The sequence below is a fragment of the Ascaphus truei genome, chromosome 2 (genome assembly GCF_040206685.1).
Source record: "Ascaphus truei isolate aAscTru1 chromosome 2, aAscTru1.hap1, whole genome shotgun sequence".
In the NCBI taxonomy this organism is placed as follows: Eukaryota; Metazoa; Chordata; class Amphibia; order Anura; family Ascaphidae; genus Ascaphus; species Ascaphus truei.
Window position 1 is genome coordinate 94,303,405 of NC_134484.1, and position 22,976 is coordinate 94,326,380.

Below are 22,976 nucleotides of genomic sequence, written 5' to 3' on the forward strand. Positions count from 1 at the left end.
AATAAAGAAGGGGGAGGACAAAGAATATGGGGGGGGGGGAAAACATGTGAAAAAAGCCTTTATTTAAACGTAGGTGTTATTATTTACCTTTTTCACAATCAAAATGATGCAGACAACCCTAGAGAAACTAACTAGAAGGACAGGGCTAATTTCCTCTCCACTAATTGATGAAAATATATCCATAGATGAAGAAGTAAATATTGTATTGTATTGTATGTCTTTATTTATATAGCGCCATTAATGTACATAGCGCTTCACAGTAGTAATACATGTGGTAATCGAATAAATAACAGATAATATAAATAACAGATCATGGGAATAAGTGCTTTAGACAAACATAACATTAAGGAAGAGGAGTCCCTGCCCGAGGAGCTTACAATCTAATTGGTAGGTAGGGAGAACGTACAGAGACAGTAGGAGGGAGTTCTGGTAAGTGCGTCTGCAGGGGGCCAAGCTTTATGTATCATGTGTTCAGAATGTTCACAGTGCTATTCGTATGCTTCTTTAAGCAAGTGTGTCTTAAGGTGGGTCTTAAAGGTGGATAGAGAGGGTGCTAGTCGGGTACTGAGGGGAAGGGCATTCCAGAGGTGTGGGGCAGTCAGTGAAAAAGGTTTAAGGCGGGAGAGGGCTTTAGATAAAAACGGGGTAGAAAGAAGACATCCTTGAGCAGAACGCAAGAGTCGGGGTGGTGCATAGCGAGAAATTAGGGCTGAGATGTAAGGAGGGGCAGAAGAGTGTAAAGCTTTAAAAGTGAGGAGAAGAATGGAGTGTGAGATGCGGGATTTGATTGGAAGCCAGGAGAGGGATTTCAGGAGGGGAGATGCTGAGACAGATCTAGGAAAGAGTAGAGTGATTCTGGCAGCAGCATTTAGGATAGATTGTAGGGGAGACAGGTGAGAGGCAGGAAGGCCGGACAGCAGGAGGTTACAGTAATCAAGACGGGAGAGAATGAGGACCTGAGTCAGAGTTTTAGCAGTCGAGCAACAGAGGAAAGGGCGAATCTTTGTTATATTGCGGAGGAAAAAGCGACAAGTTTTAGAAATGTTTTGAATGTGAGGGGCGAATGTGAGAGAGGAGTCGAGTGTGACCCCTAGGCAGCGTGCTTGGGCTACTGGGTGGATGATCGTAGTTCCAACAGTAATGTGGAAGGAGGTAGTAGGGCCAGGTTTGGGAGGAAGTATGAGGAGCTCTGTTTTAGCCATGTTGAGTTTAAGGCGACGGAGGGCCATCCAGGATGATATAGCAGAGAGACATTCAGAAACTTTGGTCTGTACAGCAGGTGTAAGGTCAGGTGTTGAAAAGTATATTTGTGTGTCGTCAGCATAGAGGTGATATTTAAACCCAAAAGATGTTATTAGGTCACCTAGAGAGAGTGTGAACAGAGAAAAGAGAAGAGGTCCCAGGACAGAGCCCTGGGGTACCCCCACAGAGAGATCAATAGAGGAGGAGGAGGTGTTAGCAGAAGAGACACTGAAAGTACGATGGGAGAGGTAGGATGAGATCCAGGATAGAGCTTTGTTCCGAATACCAAGAGTATGGAGAATGTGAAGGAGAAGAGGGTGGTCCACGGTGTCAAATGCTGCAGAGAGGTCGAGTAATATGAGCAGAGTGTAATGACCTCTGTCTTTGGCAGCATGGAGGTCGTCAGTTATTTTAGTGAGGGCTGTTTCCGTGGAGTGAGCAGTGCGGAAACTTAAAGAACAATGTCTTAAATTAGAGAATTTAATGAAAGAGGAAATGCGCCACTGGTGGGATGCATACTCACGTCAAGACTATTTAGACAAAAAGATTATTCCACAAGGTTTATGGGTAACCAAAAGTCCAACTTTTGAAACTGATATGGAATTCTCAAATAGTTGGAACAATATACTTGATTCCTGTTCGTTCTCACTGATGAGACTCCTGATAGAATTTAGAGATGCGAAAGTTAAGACACTTGAAATTGAAATTGAATCAATTCAGACATTATTATTGCCTTATGCAGATAATCAGGAGTTTAAAGAACTAGATCAATTGACCATGAGACGAGTTAACAATTTTGAACAGGAAGTAACGGCTAGGAAACAAAATAAATTGAGTCATGACAAGGAAGGCTATGCCACTGACAAAGTGAGGAATTGGAAACGGCCAAATAATTTTAAGAATTTTAATAAAAAAGTTAAATATCAATCTCATTCACAGGTGCGAACTCATGACAAGCATCAGTCAAGATCTGGGGAAGCTGGAGGGTCTGGTTCCGGCGGCCTGATACATCGCCCGGAACAACATACCTTACTTAAAGGTACAGGAAACAATCAGGCCCCTGGGAGCAGATACTCTGTGCTAGAGATAGAGACCCTCCCCACTAATGGGGTGACTGAATCTATCCTCCCCCCTCCTGATGTTGATAAAGGTGCTAGACCTAAGGATTGTAGGGATCCACAGAGATCCACACATTTTTTAGACAGGACTCCACATCAGGGGAAAGTTATGAAAGAAAAGGAGAAAGGGAAATCATATCCATTATGGACACCCAACAAACCGGTCCTTTTAGGAAAAAGAGGGGCAGGGGAGTTAGAGGTGGGAGAGTCGTCCAGAGAAAAAAGGAGAACAAAGGAAAACTAACCCTTCCAGAAAGTAGTGGGATATTTAATCTTTCAACATTTCAATTATCCCTTTATCAAGCACTACTTCTAGAGAAGGGACTCTCCTTTGCACCCAATACAGGCCCCAATGCCTTCCAATTATTTGTGGATCTGAATAGCTTTATTAGGAAACTTACGCTTAAACGTCACTTTAATATCTTATACTATATTAGTGAAAGCACTGTATGCCTGCCTGCCTGGATGTCCGGTGTCCCTAGGGGAAATCTCATTGGTCCCTTGGGCCGCCCGCCCCCGCACACCTCTCATTGGCCTGAGGCGGAGTGACGGGCCACACACACACACACACACACACACACACACACACACACACACACACACACACACACACACACACACACACACACACACACACACACACACACACACACACACCAGCTCTATACACACACACACACACACAACACAGCAGCTCTATACACACACACACACACACACACACACAACACAGCAGCTCTATACACACACACACACACAACACAGCAGCTCTATACACACACACACACACACACACAACACAGCAGCTCTATACACACACACACACCCTCTGTCCGCGCCCCCCCCCCCCATCACGTGCGCCGCCCTGCACTGGCTCCGGACGGGAAGCGCGGCCCTCCTACCCCAGCCGCTCCCTTACCTCCCCGGCGCTACCACCCGCTCAGGTAAATCACTGTGCGTCCCGCCTCAGCCTCAGGCCCACTGCGCGTCCCGCCTCAGCCTCAGGCCCACTGTGCGTCCCGCCTCAGCCTCAGGCCCACTGCGCGTCCCGCCTCAGCCTCAGGCCCACTGCGCATGCCGCCTCAGGCCCACACAGGGTGCTTCCTACCGCCGCTCAGCCGGACGCCACATCGAGCGGGCGCCGGGGGGGGGGGGGAGCGCGAGTCTCAGGCCCACACAGGGCGCTTCCTGCCGCTGCCTGCACGCCTCACTCAGCAGGACGGCACATCGGGGGACCAAGCGGGCGCCGGGGGGGGGGGGAGCGTGAGTCACAGGGGGGGGGGGGCGAGCCGCGAGTCACAGGGAACGGGGGGGGGGGAGTCACGGGGGGGGGGGGAGTCACGGGGAACGGGGGGGGCCACCAGCCGAACCAGCAGGGGGACGGACGCACGGAGGAGGGGGGGGGGAAATGGCCATACATAAATTATGACAATACATATGCCCACTGCTCTCCACCCCCCCCCCCCACTCCCCTTCCCCCGTCCCCCCGCTCCCCTTTCCCCCCCCGCTCCCCTTCCCCCCCCTCCTTTCCCCCCCCCCCCTTTTCCCCCCCTCCCCTTTCTCCCCCCGCCCGCTCCCCTTTCTCCCCCCCGCCCGCTCCCCTTTCTTCCCCCCGCTCCCCTTTCCCCCCGCTCTCCTTTCTCCCTCCGCCCGCTCCCCTTTCTCCCTCCGCCCGCTCCCCTTTCTCCCCCCCCCCGCTCCCCTTTCTCCCCCCCCCGCCCCACTCCCCTTTCTCCCCCCCGCCCCACTCCCCTTTCTCCCCCCCGCCCCACTCCCCTTTCTCCCCCCCGCCCCACTCCCCTTTCTCCCCCCCCCCGCTCCCCTTTCTCCCCCCCCCCAAACCTTTACAACAAATACTCACCTATTGTTCCACGATTTATAAATAATACTACCTATTACGCATTTACATCCCGGGCAACGCCGGGTCTCTCAGCTAGTTCAAGATAAAAATAGAAAGCTTGCAAGATCCAGTTTTGCTATGAACACTCAGGAAGAGGTTTGTGTAGAGGCCCTTACAGACTTGCTGATTGAGTCAGAGGGAACACCGGGTTCCTTCAACAATACTCTTGATAGATTTGACATTTCTGTGCATTCTATGCATACATTGGATATGGATCTGGACGGGGATGCAATTATGCATTCCCCATTCAGGCCAAAGTCGCTGTTTTTTCCCTACCAATCTAAGGGAGGATACATTGATGCGTTTTAAAATTTAGTTCTTAAAGATTTTGAATCACTGTGCAAAAAACCTTATAGATTCAATCAGAATCTGTCGAAAGGTGAACTGAATGCACTTTGTGATTTGAGGGATAATCGGGACATTGTTATTAGACAGGCTGACAAGGGTGGGGGCATTGTCATCCAGGATAGATCGGCTTATTTGTTAGAGGCCCATCGACTCCTGGATGATTGTGCCTCCTATTGTACCTTGCAGGATGATCCCACATCACGGTTTCAGGTGGTCTTAAAACAATACCTGACTTCAGCTCTGGAAGAAGGTGTCTTAACTAAATATGAATTTAAATTTCTTTATTCTGATCACCCCCGCACTCCTATATTTTATCATTTACCCAAAGTCCACAAGTCTCTGGCAGATCCCCCTGGAACGTATTATCTCGGGGATCAAGTCGATGACGTCTGGCCTATCCCAGTATGTGGATTACTATTGTAGCCCTGCTTCCTATCACTAGCAAGCTGCTACTATGTGCTGTGTTACCTGCTGGCTCACAAGGGCCTAAGTCTCTGCCACGGAGAGAGCCTGGGGTGCACGCAATATCTCTAACGGGTGCAGCGCCTCCACCTGCGACAGATCCCGCCAAAGGGGGAGTGAGTCTTCGCAGGACAGACTTAAGAATTACACTTTCACAATGAAGTTCTAAACCAATCTCGTTTACTGGCAGATTAAACTCACGGTACATTACAGGCCATAACATTCCGATATACGGGTACACAGTATATAACACGCCTCGGCGGACGTCACCATCTCCTGGCGCCACGGCGGACGCACCACAACTTGCGCCTCGGCGGACGCCAACAATAATCCCCACACCCGCCACCGGGTGATCCCACCCCGTGTCCAATCCGTACTGCTTAGTCCTCCCGCTCACATCAGGCCCTATGTGTGTGTATGGGTGACTGCGCAGCCACTACGTCTCGGTTGAATGAAAGATATAGTTGGTGCACTTGATGAAATACCTGCCGAGCCCTCCGGGGCTCGGAACTGCCACAATCTTCACAAAGGGTCTCTGGGCGTCGACACCGCTCTATGTCTCTCTCTCTCTCTCTCTCTAGGGTCCGGGGCGCTCACACCCGGACTCTGGCAACCTCAAAGGGGTCTGATCCCAGACCTCCCTCTCGACAGAACAGTCCCGGTCAACACCAACAGTACTTAGGGGGCAGGAACCTGACTAAGGCGATCCCTAGCTCAGCTTGTCTCTAAGGTGACTCAGGGCTAGCTGGGCCGGGGGCACCTGGCCTGTGCCGGGTTTGGGTCAACCTCCCCTCACAGTCTCTCCGTCTCCTCTCCTCTCCAATCAGCTCTGACTCCACGTGCCTGCAAACACTGCCTATATCTCTGGCAACTCCTCTACTCATAGGCTAGACTCGCTCACCTGACCCTCCCCGCAGGGCTGCTGGGTCAAGGGACTGCTCTTTCTCCCGCCAATTGCACTCTCCTCCTTCGTGGGCTTTTGCGACTATTCTTTGCAAGCGCAACCTCCCGTTCTTAGGGGTGAATCAGGGGTCACGGCTACATGTGGATTCCAACGTCCCCGCTTGGACAATGATAACAACACAACCATTTATATAATGAAAAACACTAATACATTGGTTTCTCTATCAACTTGTACATTTCACTGAACATGATAATCACTGATTGAACCCGGCTGCGAGCCCACTGCTGAGACTCATAATGGGGTGCCCCGAACTGATCATAAGCCAGCTCTTTGGCTTCTGCGAATCGGCTCTTCCGCTACCTCTTTGGGGGAGTAGCAATTCTCATCGGGTATTTCCAACTCGGCCCTTGAGGTGCGGGGTAGGTCTGTAAAGTCTCTTTGTGGCACAAAGCACGGGCTCTGGGGATCTAACGGCAGACTCACTGGAGTCAATGTCTCAGTCCTGGGGCCAAGGGGCTCTTTGCCCGTAGCTCCTCCGGGAGATGCCCCCGCGGCCGGAAGGCCCCTTTGAGAGGTTCCTTCCTGTGAATCTTCCAGACTTTCATGTCCTGATGACAGTTCCCAACTCAGGGGAGATGTAGGCCACTCTAAATCTCCTTCTTCTATTTGGGAAATGGGGAGCAGATGATTTTGATACCACGTCTTTATCCGACCCTCCGAGTCTTTTATCCGGTAGACTGGAAGGCCAGGCATTTGAGAAACCACTTCGTACACCCCTTCCCGCCAACGGTCAGCCAACTTATGTTTCCCGGTACTCCCAGGTTGCGGAGCAGTACAGCATCGCCAGTTTTAATGTCTCTATGTTTTACTTTGTGATCATAGCGCCTTTTGTTCCCGGCATTCAATTTTTCGGTGGATCTCTCGGCTTGCCCGTAGGCCTCCTGTAGATTCTCTTGCAATCTTTGTACATAGCGAAAATGGGTGGAATTGTGCACTGTGGAGACTCTTAACTGTATATCCACTGGCAGACGGGCTTCACGGCCAAACATAAGAAAGTAGGGTGAGAACCCGGTAGATTCGTGTCGGGTGCAATTATAAGCATGGACTAGAGTTTCCACATGGCGACACCACTTAGTCTTCTCGACACCTGTTAGCTTGCCCAGCATGTCCAGCAGAGTGCGATTGAAACGTTCGGGTAAAGCATCCCCTTCTGGGTGGTAAGGAGTAGTACGGGACTTTTTAATGTGCAAGAGGTTCAGCAATTCTATTATTAGTTTACTTTCAAAGTCCCATCCCTGGTCGGAGTGCAGACGTAGAGGTAGCCCATAATGCATGAAATACTTCTCCCAGAGTACTTTAGCCACCGTAATAGCTTTTTGATCTTTGGTTGGAAAGGCCTGGGCATAGCGGGTATAATGATCAGTGATGACCAGCACGTTCCCTATACCATGGGTGTCAGGTTCGATGCACAAGAAGTCCATGCAGACTAGATCCATAGGTCCCGTACTTTTTAGATGGCCCATGGGGGCAGCTCGGGTGAGTAGAGTCTTGCGTTGGATACACCACACATACCTTCGACAGTGATGCTCCACGGATTCTCTAATTTTTCGCCAAAATAAATCTATCTCTCACTAGTCCGAAAGTCTTGTCTACCCCCAGATGTCCGTGTTCATCATGGAGAGCTTTCAACACTAAGTATTGTAGTCGTTTTGGTAACACTAGTTGGCGGCGACCCAGATGGTCATGATACTTCACCACTAGGTACAACAGCCGATATTGGATTTCGAATTTGTCCGCCTCCCGCATTAGTATACCTCCGACATCCCCCGAAGTCTGGCGAAGCAGGCCCCGTTGCTTTTGTCGAATGGCATCACGGATAGTCCCTGCGACCGAGTCTTGTTCTTGGTAACGTACCATGTCCTCCCAAGCAATGATCTGATCGGGAGTAACATGCATTCCACTTGGGTCACGATAGGCTTCAGGTATAGCGGTAGAGGTGCACCCTAGGGAGTCAGCCACCCGTAATTCCGAAAAGGCTACTTGCTCATCTATGATGGCTGCCGTGCCACAGAGGGCTCTTATTCCGGGCCCGGGGATCTCTTCCCACTGATCTTCGTCGGTGGTAGGGATCAACTCCGGTCGCCTCGACAGGGCGTCAGCTCCAATGTTCAAGGGCCCAGGTTTGTATTTCAAGGTGAAGTTGTAATTGAAGAGCGCGGCCAACCAGCGATGTCCGGTCGCATCAAGTTGGGCGGAGGTCATGATGTAGGTGAGAGGATTATTGTCGGTGCGTACTTCGAACGACACTCCCTACAGATAGTCCCAAAGTTTATCCACTATGGCCCACTTAAGGGCCAAGAATTCGAGCTTGTGTACCGGATAGTTCTGTTCACTGACGGTGAGACTGCGGCTGATATAGGCTACGGGTCGCAACCCCTTGGGATATTTTTGATGCAACACGGCTCCTAGGCCGCTCAGGCTGGCGTCCACGTGTAGGATGTAGGGTTGGTCGGGATTGGCGTAGGCCTAGACCAGAGCAGCCGTCAGGCTCTGCTTCAGGTCGTGGAAGGCTTGGTCACACTCGGGGGTCCATTTATCCCCGAAGGGCTGCTTGGCAGAGTGGTTCTTTTGGCCCGTTTCAGACGGGTATATGCGGAGCAGGCTGTTGAGGGCTTTGGCCCTCCGTGAATACCCTTCCACAAATCGCCAATAGTAGCCGCAGAAACCCAGGAATGAGCGCAGCTCCCCCACATTCTCTAGGCGAGGCCAGTTAACGACCGCTTCTATCTTAGCGGGATCAGTGGCGATTCCGGCGCCGGACACTATGTGTCCTACATACGTTACTGAGGTCCGGCAGAACCGACATTTGTCCAGGGAGAGTTTGAGGCCTTCTTTGGACAGCCTATCCATTACCTTCAAGAGACGATTCTCATGTTCTTCCAGGGTTTTCCCGAAGACTATGATGTCATCTAGGTACACCAGGCATTCTCGGGGGTTGAGGTCACCCAACGTCTTCTCCATTAATCGCTGGAAGGTGGCGGGTGCTCCGCATATGCCTTCGGGCATGCGGGTGAACTGATAAAATCGCAGGGGGCAGATGAATGCTGTCTTTTCTTGATCCTCTGGGCTCATAGGGACTTGATAGTACCCAGACCGTAGATCCAGCACGCTGAACCACTGGCTCCCGTGTAGGGTATCGAGGATCTCTTCTATACGAGGGAGGGTATACTGATCCGGCACCATCCGATTGTTCAGCGTCCGATAATCTACACACAGCCTCACAGTTCCATTTTTCTTTCTCACCACCACTATAGGGGAGGCGTAGGGGCTTTGGGATTCAGTAACAATCCCCGTGGTTTCCATGTTGTGGATAGCGGCCCTCACATCCTCCACATCCCTGGGAGCGAGCCGGCGAGAACGCTCTCTGAAGGGCTTCTCATCCATCATGCGAATGGTGTGCTGGGCGTTGCGGCTACACCCCACATCCATCTCCCCGGTAGAGAATACAGATCGTCTCTTTTCTAGTTGCACCCGTAACCGGTCCTTCCAGGTTCCAGGCAATTCGGACGAGCCAAAATCGCAGTCCAGGGCCGTCCTTGTTTCTTCCACTCGGGTCGTATGTACTTGCACGGCTTCTTCCACTGAACTGACAGGATAGATTCTTCCTACCTGCTGCCCCACATTGATGACCAGGGAGAAGGGTGATAGATTCTGCACTATCACATCAATCCGTCTAGGAATGGCGCCCTGCCAATGGCGGAATTCAGGTACGAGCCGATACCCTCGCCTCACATCCTCTCCGGGGGTACTCTCGAGTGAGAATTGCTGATCTTCGGTTAGGCGCTCCGCATAAGCACACCAAGCGGAAATTCTTTGCGTTTCTCCGGGGAAAAGCTTCGTCCACCCCTTCCGTCCACAGAACTATAGTCCGTAGTCATCTGAAGGAGGGGAAGGCTGGGTCGTATTGAACCAATTGCAGCTGTAGACTGGACATGGGGAGCTCTTTAGTTTCGTGTAGATAGGCCCGAATGACCGCTTGTACAATATCGGCATTGGTACCGAGGATAATAGGGTACTTGGGGGTGTCTCGGGGTTCCGGACACACCAAGGCATCCACCTTCATGGGGTGAGATTTTCCCGTGTTGAGCTGTTGTATTTCCAGATCCACTGACACTAACCCGTCGATGGGGTAGTCGTCGTTGCTTAGCCCGCATACCTTGATGTGGTCCGCTGGTCGCAGCGGACGCTTTTGAAGATGGCGATCATAGAACCCTCTGTATATGATGGTGACTTGGAATCCGGTGTCCAGTAGTGCAGAAGAGTAGATTCCATCCACAAAGACCCGGATCAACGCTACCGGTCCCACCCGACTACCATCTTCTACCGGTTCGGCCCCTCTGGACGGGGTTTCGTCTGTGTCTGCATCCGTCGCATACACCCCGCAGACCATAGCCTGGGACGGGAACTTCTGGGGTGAGGGGCTCCGGAGTCGAGAAGTGCCCAGGCGGCAATCGTAGGATAGATGCCCCCGCTTCCCGCACTTGTAGCAGGACATATCTCTGGGGGTAGCCCGGCGATCAGGCGGAGGGGACGATCGTCCCGCGAAAGGCGGTTTCTCGGAGCCAGGCTGGTCCGGTGGTTCCTCTTTCTTCTCCGTACTTCCTCTGGATTTAGCACTACTGCTAACTTTCGGCCTCTGAGGGGAGTGAAGCATTAGATGCATCTCGTGTTCCTTCACCTGTTGCAGTAGTTGGATGAACGAAGGGGGGGGGGCCCCGGGTGAGGTGATCACGAATCATACTGGCTATTGGGTGAGAAGGACTGGATCCGCGGAGGTACTGCTTCCGGAGATACTCATTCATCTGGGAGGGTAGCACGTATTTATAATGCAGCAGCGGTCCGAGAGATATTTGCACACGGTGTATATAGGCGGATAGCTCTTCCCCCTCCTTCTGGTTTACGGCATAGTACTTGGCCCACAAGGCCCCGTCATCCTCTTCCGCGCTATAGGCTTCGGCCAGGAACTCTATCATCAAGCGAGAGGTTAGATCGGGGTACTGTTTGCGGTGTATTCCGATCAGAGTGGCTGCCGGCACTCCATGAGTCTCTGTCTTTTTACTACATCGGTGCACGACCACTCTTCCATCACGTCCCGCGTGTGCTCTTTCCACGTTTCTACCCCATCTTCCCCGGTAGTACAGGGAGGGTCCCCGAGAAGGCTTTCAGCTTCCGGTAGTTCTGGGCGTGGGTGGCTAAGGTAAGCGCCTCGACAAGCGGCGGCAGACTGGGGGGGCTGGATAACTGGTCTATCTTGTCATTTAGGTTTTTTTAGCATATTACTACTCACTTCAGCCTCCATGGATGCGCTGGATCCCGGGTCACTGGACATGGAGCGGCAGCTACCGACCTCACTCTCGGCATAGTGAATCAAAGGGAGGGTGGGGTCGTCCTCATCCAACGGACGTACAAGGGGATCTCGGAGGGGGTAAGCGAAAGGACTACCCCCGGGCGGTGCATTAGGCAAGACCAAGGATTGCGGAACGGCAGGTTCGAGCGCTAACAGGTTACTCCGACAGTCCACAAGTAAAGTATTCCACTTGGAGTCGTGATCTACCATTACATCTACCAGGTGGGCTTTGGCAAAACCCGGGAGTTGTCGCAAGGCCGTCTGTAAAGTCTCTAAGGTTAAGGCCATGGGTACTCGGGCCAGCGCTACGGCGCGGCAAGTAGGCGTGCGTACTTGACGGGCCCAGTCTCATATCTCGTGACGGGTGGGCAAAGCCATGGTGTTCACAATTTAGGTTCGAGGGGCACCCCAGGTCTGAAATCTCAACTGCGCCTCCAAATGTAGCCTTGCTTCCTATCACTAGCAAGCTGCTACTATGTTCTGTGTTACCTGCTGGCTCACAAGGGCCTAAGTCTCTGCCACGGAGAGCCTGGGGTGCACGCAATATCTCTAACGGGTGCAGCGCCTCCACCTGCGACAGATCCCGCCAAAGGGGGAGTGAGTCTTCGCAGGACAGACTTAAGAATTACACTTTCACAATCAAGTTCTAAACCAATCTCGTTTACTGGCAGATTAAACTCATGGTACATTACAGGCCATAACATTCCGATATACGGGTACACAGTATATAACACGCCTCGGCTGACGTCACCATCTCCTGGCGCCCGGCGGACGCACCACAACTTGCGCCTCGGCGGACGCCAACAATAATCCCCACACCCGCCACCGGGTGATCCCACCCCATGTCCAATCCATACTGCTTAGTCCTCCTGCTCACAGCAGGCCCTATGTGTGTGTATGGGTGACTGCGCAGCCACTATGTCTCGGTTGAATGAAAGATATAGTTGGTGCACTTGATGAAATACCTGCCGAGCCCTCTGGGGCTCGGAACTGCCACGATCTTCACAAAGGGTCTCTGGGCGTCGACACCGCTCTATGTCTCTCTCTCTCTAGGGTCCGGGGTGCTCCCACCCGGACTCTGGCAACCTCAAAGGGGTCTGATCCCAGACCTCCCTCTCGACAGAACAGTCCCGGTCAACACCAACAGTACTTAGGGGGCAGGAACCTGACTAAGGCGATCCCTAGCTCAGCTTGTCTCTAAGGTGACTCAGGGCTAGCTGGGCCGGGGGCACCTGGCCTGCGCCGGGGTGGGTCAACCTCCCCTCACAGTCTCTCCGTCTCCTCTCCTCTCCAATCAGCTCTGACTCCACGTGCCTGCAAACACTGCCTATATCTCTGGCAACTCCTCTACTCATAGGCTAGACTCGCTCACCTGACCCTCCCCGCAGGGCTGCTGGGTCAAGGGACTGCTCTTTCTCCCGCCAATTGCACTCTCCTCCTTCGTGGGCTTTTGCAACTATTCTTTGCAAGCGCAACCTCCCGTTCTTAGGGGTGAATCGGGGGTCACGGCTACACTATCTTCAACCCTTTGTAGCTAAGCTCAGGTCACATATTTGGGATACGCTGCATGTCATCGACTCGATCTCCGGGTTTAAATGGAAGCCCAGTTATTTATGGGCTACATGTGATGTGTCATCTTTAAACACATCCATAGATCATTCCAGGGGGATCGAAGCCATTGACTTCTGGCTGAGCACGGATTCCTCTATTCCTACCATTCACAAGAAATTTATATTGGATAGCATTAAGTTTATATTAACCCACAATTATTTTTCATTTGAGGATTCTTTTTATTTGCAAATCTGTGGAATGGCCATGGGTACGAGATTTGCCCCCAGCTATGCCAATGTCTTTATGGGATTTTGGGAGGAAACATCAGTCTGGCACAATTTGGAGCTGGGGGCTGGTCTCGTATACTATGGCCGTTTCATCGATGATATTATTATAATTTGGGAGGGTGATTTCACAGTTTTTTCCAATGTCCTAAATTCCTTTAATCACAATGACATGGGCTTGCAATTTACATTTGATATCAGTCCAAAATCTGTGGTATTTCTGGATCTTGTTTTAAGTTCAGATCCAGAGGGCAATATTATTACTACCACACATTTCAAGCCCGTTGCGGTATGTTAACGCATCCAGTAATCACCACGCATAGTGACTCAGGAGCATCCCCCTGGGACAGTTTCACCGTCTTAAAAGAAACTGTTCCAGGGAAACTGACTTTATTATCCAATCAAATGATCTCAGTAACAAATTTTTGTTGAAGGGATATGATCTTGGTCTTGTTTGTGACTCTTTCAGCAAGGTGAGGGCCTCCGCTAGATTATTACTACTTAGAAAGTGCTCTACAATTAAACATACTAGTTATAGTACTCCAAGGAAAGGATCGGTTAACACCGATGGGGTCTCACGGTTTATTACCACCTTTAACCAATCCCATAAATCCATCCAAGGTATACTTAATACTCATTGGAGCATTTTAAAGTGCGATCCACACTTGGATAATATACTTCCAGAGAAAATACCTATTACATACAGGAAGGCAAAAAACATTAAGAATATTTTAGCTCCGAGTAAATTGAGACCTATTGCTGTGACTGCCAGTGCTACATCTTTGGGCCAGATGGGTAACCATAGATGTGGCAGGGGCCGTTGCATCACATGCAAACACCTTACTACTAAATCGGAGTTTGTCTCCCTTCATAAGAGTGGACGATATGATGTTAGGGGCAATATCAACTGCCTGACTACATTTTTGCAATGACTCACTACATGAGTCACTACATGACTCTTGCAATGTGGTTGACGCCTTCAATATGTGGGTCGCACCACTCGATCCCTCAGTACCAGGTTCCTGGAGGACAGGAGGAATGTGATCAATGGCGTCACCACCCATAGTCTACCAAAACATTTTTCGTGTATACATCTTAAGGATCCTGGGTCCATGACTATTATGGGTATTGAGCACATTCCTCCTTGTGCTCTAGGAGGGGATCGTTTTAAATCTTTGTGTCGAAGGAAGACATTTTGGATCCACTGGTTGGGGACACTCACCCCCGGGGGTCTAAATGAATGTCTGGATACCGGTACTCTAGTATGAGCATTAGGTTCGGTTCTGTTTCTGTGCCCTCTGGTCTACTCCCCAAAACTCTGCATTTCCCCCCCCCCCCTTTTTGCGGCCTCTTTTTTTCACGTTTTCCCCCCCCCCCCATATTCTTTGTCCTCCCTCTTCTTTATTCTTTTATTTCTTGTATTTTCCACTCCTCAATTCCTCCACTCTTTCCTTTCCTTATATTCCCTCCCCTCCTTATTTCTCCTTTCCCCCCATTCCCCTAATCCTCCTCTGTCTTCCTATTTCTCATTCATCCCATTTTTATCCTGTCTGGATTATGCCTTCCACACCTTATTCTGTGTGCTCATGCAGGATTTTTGTATATATTAGGTGCAGATGCATTATTAGCTATCATGCATGTCTATGTGCAATTGTAAGTGTCTGAGCCCACAGAGACTGTTTGAATTTTTGGATTGATAACGTTCAGATTTTAATATTATTGGATGTACATTTATAAGATTTGTTGATGTTTAATCTATTTTAAGTTTTTAATGTCATAGGATCATTGAATTATTATATAATTTTTTTTTACATTATATTTAGTGGTATATGTTATCAATTTTTAAACATGTTGTTATTGATTTTATTTTAATTTGGTTAATATTATGTTACTAGTGTATTGCTGGGGTGTTCTGCAATCCATAATTATATAGAATTTAAGTATTTTATGTATTCCAATTACATTTAGGCTCGTTTTAGGGGCGTAACTATTACAAATTGATGTACCTATTGGATTGCAGAAACTCCAGTATATATATCCAGCCATCACTGTTCATGAACAATCCCTTTGATAAAGTTGCATTATTGTGACGAAACGCGTCAGGGACATAATTTACGACATTACGTCATCACGTTGCCTACATGCTTTACGGCCGGAGCGTGTAGGAGCTGTATTGAGGCCTACTCTGATGTCACACTGCGTGGAGGACTTCATTTGATCGCGCTAAGGACGGACGCTGTCTGATGCACTGCCCCAGGGTTCCAGTTGGACTGATAACACGTCACGGGACGGTTCCTGCATCGGTGGTGATAATTTTGTCACAAATTGCTTGTTTATCACTTATACTCTGTAAGTGTTTTTAATCCCCCCACCAACCCCTTCCCACCATTAAATGTACAGGATCATTAAATCCCTCCCATCATTAAATGTACAGGATCACACTATGGGGCGTGCGCTCTCTGTTTTCTTTTTGTATCTATAGATTCTGCCTTGGAAGTGGTTCTTCCATTTGAGAGCTGCCGTGGACCCCTGGATCCTGTAATAATTCCTGCATTACCTGTCAGGACTCATTTTGGGGTTTGGACTATTACACTTGGACTGTTTATTAATTTTATTTAATTTATTTAATTTATGCATATGTAATAGAGTGTATATTTTAGTTTGTCAGTAATAACTTTAAAATTAATACTCAGTATAGGATTGTTTTGTATTTTGAATATAGCACTTTGTAAGGGTTTATTATTTTTCACTGGTTTATGAGTGGCGCTACTATAATCACTTCTTTTTTTGGCTATATATATATATATATATATATATACACATATACACATATATACATATACACATATATATATACATATACACATATATATACACATATATATACACATATACACATATATATACACATATACACAGATAGGTCCGGAAATAATTGGACACTGACACAATTTTCATAATTTTGGCTCTGTACGCCACCACAATGGATTTGAAATGAAACAACGGAGATGCAATAGAAGTGCAGATTTTCAGCTTTAAATCAAGGGGTTGAACAAAAATATCGTAAGAAACTTTTAGGAATTGCAACCATTTTCATACACAGTCCCCTTATTTCAGGGGCTCAAATGTAATTGGACAAATTAACACAATCATAAATAAAATGTTCATTTTTAATAATTTGTCAGGCAATGACTGCTTGAAGTCTGGAACGCATGGACATCACCAAACGCTGGGTTTCCTCCTCTGTGATGCTTTGCCAGACCTTTACTGCAGCTGTCTTCAGTTGTTTGTTCGTGGGTCTTTCTGCCTTAAGTTTTGTCTTCAGCAAGTGAAATGCGTGCTCGATCGGGTTGAGATATGGTGATTGACTCAGCCATTGAAGAATATTCCACTTATTTGCTTTAAAAAAACTCCTGGGTTTCTTTCGCAGTATGTTTTGGGTCATTGTCCATCTGTAAAGTGAAGCGCAGTCCAAACAACTTCGCTGAATTTGGCTGAATCTGAGCAGACAATATATCTCTATACACTTCAGAATTCATCCGGCTGCTTCTGTCTTCTGTCACAACATTAATAAACAGTAGTGACCCAGTGCCATTGTAAGCTATGCATGCCCCATGCCATCACACTGCCTCCACCGTGTTTTACAGATAATGTGGTATGCTTCGGTTCATGAGCCGTTCCAAGTCTCCATACTTTTTTCTTCCCATCATTCTGGTACAGGTTGATCTTAGTTTCCTCTTTCCAAAGAAAGCTGTTCCAGAACTGGGCTGGATATTTCAATATCGTTTGGCAAAGTCTAATCTGGCCTTTCTATTCTTGAGGCTTATGAATGGTTTGCACCTTGTGGTGAACCCTTTGTATTTGCACTCGTGAAGTCTTCTCTTTATGGTAGACTTGGATAAGGATATGCCTACCTCCTAGAGAGTGTTCTTCACTTGGCTGGATATTGTGAAGGGGTTTTTCTTTACCATGGAAAGGATCCTACGATCATCCACCACTGTTGTCTTCCGTGGACGTCCAGGCCTTTTTGTGTTGCAGAGCTCACCAGTGCGTTCTTTTTTTTCTCAGAATGTACCAAACTGTTGATTTGGCCACTCCTAATGTTCCTGCTATCTCTCTGATGGATTTTTTTTTTTGCAGGCTAAGGATGTCCTATTTCACTTTCATTTAGAGCTCCTTTGACTGCATGTTGTGGGTTCACAGCAACAGCTTCTAAATGCAAAGTCCACACCTGGAATCAACTCCAGCCCTTTTACCTGTCCAATTACTTTTGGTCCCTTGAAAAAGGAGGGGGCTACATATTAAAGAGATGTAATTCCTAAACCCTTTCTCCAATTTGGATGTGAATACCCTCAAATGAAAACTGATACACTGCACTGTAAGCCCATATTCATTATTTAACTGCAACTTGAATTTATTTTGGTACACAGCCGAAACAACAAAACTTGTATCCGGACCCAATTCTATATACTATATACACACACGTAGCCATGGCTGGGCCAGGTTATACTTTCTGCCCCGTCACGCACGTCCTAGTAGCTACAGGCAGTGGCAGGATATCTTGTGGGGTTTGCCCCCTCCCCCAGGCAGCCTCTCTGAGTGACAGGGTGGAGGTGAACTGGGTCTGTGTGCAGCCAATTGGAGCAGACCTTGTGCCCTCCTCTGTACTGGAAAGGAGCCATTCCATTATCAGTTGGAGCGGAGTCTGATACCCTCCCCGCTGGGAGTGAGTCGTGCTACCAGCCCCTTAAAAGGGTTGAGGTGAATAGATCTACCAGATTGCAAAGGCCTCAATTGAGAAGACGCCAGATACCATCCAGAGCCCTGAGATCCATGCTGAGAAATGTATTCACAGTAATTACATCTGCAGTGGATGCAATAAAGGATCCTGGGCCTCATGCAGAGAGCAGCGCTGGAAATAATTGGAGATGTTAATAAATTGAACTTTTATTGGTGTGATTTTATCTCCATATGCAGAAAGGTCCGAAAACTGCATTTAAAATCCTGTCTGCATATGGAGAGTTGCAACCGGCGAGATGTGCGCTGGTGAAACATGTTTGAAAAAAAGCGCGTATTTTCCCTCTCGCTCCAGCTTCCTGCCAACTTTTTTTGGCGGAGGTAATTGTAGAATTTCTCTCCATGTTATTGGCGCGAACAGCCACTAGATGGCGATCGCGCCTTTCTGAATAGGGACATTTTTACAACTGGAGAGATTTAGGTTCTCGCCAGACGTGCATCGTGTTTCAAAAAAAAAAAAAAAAAAAATGGCGCTCTTTTTAAAACTCGCCAGTACCTGCCTTTCTACAGACATTTTTCTCCAAAAAATGCCGCTATTCACCTTACCGCTGCTCTCTGCATAGGCCCCCCTGTTTTATATCCCCCTGTCTAAGTTAAAGTCTATTGGGTAGGGTTATGAAGTATGACTTCCTCCGTGGGGACTGTAGTCAAGTCTGCTGTGAATGGAGGTGCTGACACCGGAGAAGGAACCCTGAGTCAACCAGGAAAAGCCTGTCCTGTTTCCCCTGGTCATCACGGATGCTCATCTCTCCTGGACACTCACAGGTATTAAGCACCATGACACCTGAGACTTTAGCAAGATCTCGCAGAGGGGGGAGGGGGAAGCAGTGAGACATACATACACACATACATACATACACACACGTTATTATTATTTTTAATCAGTAGCATGGAGTACACACATACATACATACACACACGTTATTATTATTTTTTTAATCAGTAGCATGGAGTACAGCTTCTAAGGGACCTATTTAACACTGGAGTGCCAGAGCGGCCGCTGCACCTCCGGCACAGTGCAGTCACGTGACCGTGGGGGCCATTTTGCTGGAAACAGAAGAGGAGGAGTCCTCTGTTTCACTACTGGACAGTCACAACCTGCATTAGTCACGACATAGTCACTACGTCCAGGGGCACCCAGAGTGCCAGTTCCCATGACATAGTGACTATATCCTGGGGCACCCAAAGGATTAAAGGGCTAAAATGAACCAGTGGCAGTACGTTTGGGGGAATTGCAGCTTTAAGATTAAGATATGTCAGCCATGCAGAATAATATAAGAGGTGAGGACAATAATTACCACAACCTTTTTATTTATAAAGGTACATAAAACCTTTTTGTTTATAAGACTTCCTCCTTTCCCCTCAGTGTTGTATAGACCCTACTAAAAGAAGGTCTGAAGAGCTTGGCCCCAGTGTTTAAAATGTATTGAATTGAAGAACAGTGCCATTACTTTGTATGGCATTTCATCTACTGGGAATTATACTCTAATAGCCAATTGTGCTGCTAATAGTTAACTACTGTAACCTTACAAAAACAATAACATACATTAATAAATTACAATTTCTCATTAATATAAGCAATATGTACTTTCGGTGGAAATTGTATTGTCAGTCAGGGCATATTTGTACAACAGTGTGTATTGTGCTCTTTTTTAATGTTTTTTGACAATTGTTCCCTTTAAAACATTAAAAAAAAAAACACATTTATTTATTTTTCTATTTTAGGTTTCCTCGCTTAATCTGGTGCTATGGTGTTTAACTCCTTCCCTGGTGAAGAAAATTCAAAAAGGTATGAAAAAAGTATTAGCCTGTAGCAAATCATACTGGAAGCCGGAATGCAGTTGAGACACATTTTAAACATTGTAGAAAATGCTTTGTCACTTACCACACAGTTTAGACCAGAGTTCCAAGCTTGTTGACTTGCAGATTAAATGCTCTTTAACGGTCACAAGAGACGCAAAACCAAGCAGAGATAAGATAACAACGTGAAACATAACGGGCATTACAAAATGTACATTCTGTAAAAACAGGAAGAAGGAACACTAGTTCTCAAGTTCTGCTTTCAATTTCAAAAGATTCCTTTGGGTTACTTTTTAGTATTCTGATTTTGGAGCATCATTTGCATAAAATGAGTGATTAGTAATAGTGTTGCGGACACTCTGCGAGGATCGGGCCTAGGCATTACAAAATGTACCTTCTGTATAGTTCTGTAACAACAGGAAGAACACTTCCACTTTCAAGTTCAGAACACTCCCTTTGTTTGCAGTTTAATATTTCATGACATTTTAAGTGTCAGGTTACAGAACACTGTGCATAAAATGTGTGATTGGTCAAACAGTGCTGTTGCAGAGGTTGCTTAGGACAGATCTTAAAGTGATATCCTACAGGTGTATAGACTGATGTGGGAAATGTATTATCAAAGACAAAATTAGAAGACTTTTGGAATGGCGCTCTGAGAGAAATGTGTTTTATATGGGCTCCTTATACTTTATCAAATATTTGACAAATACATTAAAAGCTGCATGTGTTTTTTTTTTTTTTTTAATAAATCAGTTCTGTAGTAAGAAAAAATACTTTTAGCATTTTCTGTTTAAAAAAACAACAACTTTGAAAGACCAATTTTCTGGTACTGTATTCTATTTTTACAAGCATGTTTGTTCCTATAGCAACTATTTACATTCCCCAGATCTAAAGATGTCGCCAAACTTCGCCGATCAATAGACTGAGAACGAATTGACCGGCAGCTATGCAGTTCTTTAGGTAAGTAGAGATTACCCACATGAAACTATTGAAGTAAAAACAAAAAACTAAAAAAACAAACAAAAAAAAAAAAAACCGGGAGCTTGAACTGCAGCTTTAAGAGTTGCTTTGTCTTTTTTATGTATGTCCTGGGCACAAAATAATACATTGATAATATTACAAGTTCCAGTTACATGTTTAAAGTAGGAAACCGCCAAAGTCTAAAAAGAACATTGACAGGAGGCAGTTTTGAGAGACTTGGGTAAATTGTCCCAGGAAGATCGACCCAATTCTTTACTGAACCTTAGAACCATAACCAGGTTTCAAGAAGCAAATGTAAGTGCTGTGTACACCTCCCAAGATCAAGCAATACTTTTAAGCCTAAACCCCATGAAAACTACATAGAAAGAGATCAGAATACTTGGGAAGTCTGGATGGAAAAGTATTTGAGCTGAAGGACAGACCTAACCCTTAAAAACTGCTTTACAACTCGATCCCGTTCAAAAACTGGTCAGTGGACAAAACGGCTTGGGTCTAAAGAACCAAGGGGTCGTGTGTCATCTCCAAAGGAACTCCTGGTTCATTACATTAAAAATGGAGCTCTCCCTAGAGTCCAGTGCAGTCTAAAGATTACCAACCGATGCTAGAGATTAAAAAAACAATTATTTCCATTTTTTCTTTGTAACACCCCCCACCTATGGGATTACCATGGCCTTGTAGGGGTTAATGGTGCAGCCCCACATAGAAAGTGATACTTTCCACATTGCACAGTGAGTCAAGAGATGCTAAGCCCTGCCCTGTGTTACCTGGTGAAAAGGACATCACAGGGAGCATATATGTTAAGGAGAAAGTTCTATAGAGGCTCCTGGAGAAGAGAAGCCTCTGTGTAAATAGTCAATGCGTATGTCCCTGAGTGTATATAGACCAGTCCCTATTTATTATGTACTAGATAGGGACAGTGTGCCTTCAGATAAGGTCCCGAGATATGGCCAAGGTGAAACCAATTGTTCACAGAAGAGTTTGCTGGCACGCCACAGATGTCCCTAGGAGTGCCCCAGGTGCCAAAAGGATCAGCTCTACAGGTAGATGCCCATATGCCTCAAATCCTAGTCTGTCTGGTAGTGGCAGTTCAGAGACAGGAATAGAGTGAAGATCCCCTAACTATATTGAGTCGGCCAGGGCCCAAGAAGGGGCCCATAGTGACAGACCGTAACGGACGTTATGCAGAACGGGGACGGGTCCATTAAGGGAACTCACCCGAGTGTCCGCACCTCCTCAGTGAATTAAGAGCGGGTGTCTAGGGATAAAACTTAAAATGTACTATGTGTGAATGAGAAGAGCCCTAGTAACAGGGTAGGACAAATAAAGTGTTTGTACTACAAATGTTCCTGGCGCCCATCATTTCCATTTTTGCTACCTCACCACCCGGCCACAGGAATCCAGCACTCTGAATAAAGGTAACGTCTTCTTAGTTGCCAATAATATAGACATTGATGTACACTCCCTCTGAGGCAGGCTGGGAAGGTTATATCTTTAAAAAAAGATTATTGAAAGAGCCAGGAACTGCTCAGGGCCAAGATACCAACAATACACGAGTTAAGCACATATGCTTCTCAGTGACGGTGCTCGTCTCTAACCAGGTCAACCCGCAGGGTTGAGGCAGGATATGAGAACTGATTACAGGTCATGGGGCAAGAGTCTTGATTAGGAGAATATCCGAGTCACAGGCTGAGGTTGGGACGGGTTCAGCAGCGTAGTCAGGGTCACGGTTCCAAGATCAGGCCAGGAGATAGGCAAACAAAATCCAAGGGCAAGCAAATTTTCGGGCCCGACAAAGCACAAGCAGGATACTAAACAGCGAGTCCAGGAACACAAGGAATAGACACCTCGCACAGGCACTGGCTGAGAGTAAATGACTTCCCTATAAAAGGCCTAGCCCAGGTGCAGCCAATTAGTCTCCACCTAGAGATGAGCGCAAGAGATCTTCACAGATATTTCGGTTGCGGATGAAGTGTGGTCACTTCCTGGTTTCCTCCATCTTGGAAGAGGCAAAGCAACCTCAGATGTTGGCCATGCTGGTAGAGGCAATGGGCCCTGACAGTGGGATTGCTGCTTAAAATGTAAAATATATACATGCATATATAAAGAAAAACAGGATGGGCCCTACAATGCACATATGGAGAAATGTATTCCCTACGTTTCGGTTACCAACGAAGCCTTTATT

At 47.4% G+C, this 22,976-nt stretch overlaps 1 protein-coding gene and 1 long non-coding RNA gene across 3 annotated transcripts in view; one reads left to right on the forward strand and one right to left on the reverse strand.

The window, feature by feature from the left end:
- LY96 (lymphocyte antigen 96) overlaps positions 1-20,391 on the reverse strand; it is a 181,581-nt gene extending 161,190 nt beyond the window's left edge. The window contains exon 1 of one of the 2 annotated variants that reach the window (XM_075583259.1): positions 19,899-20,391. In XM_075583259.1, the coding sequence (XP_075439374.1) occupies positions 19,899-20,016 (118 nt within the window). In that variant the 5' untranslated portion in view covers positions 20,017-20,391. The remainder of the gene's footprint in view (positions 1-19,898) is intronic. The other variant, XM_075583267.1, reaches the window with a different exon arrangement.
- On the forward strand, positions 18,588-21,678 carry LOC142483204 (uncharacterized). The gene is made up of 3 exons (XR_012797273.1): positions 18,588-18,778; positions 19,739-19,802; positions 20,700-21,678. It is a non-coding gene; the product is annotated as an uncharacterized LOC142483204 (long non-coding RNA).
- Positions 21,679-22,976: the final 1,298 nt, after the last annotated feature.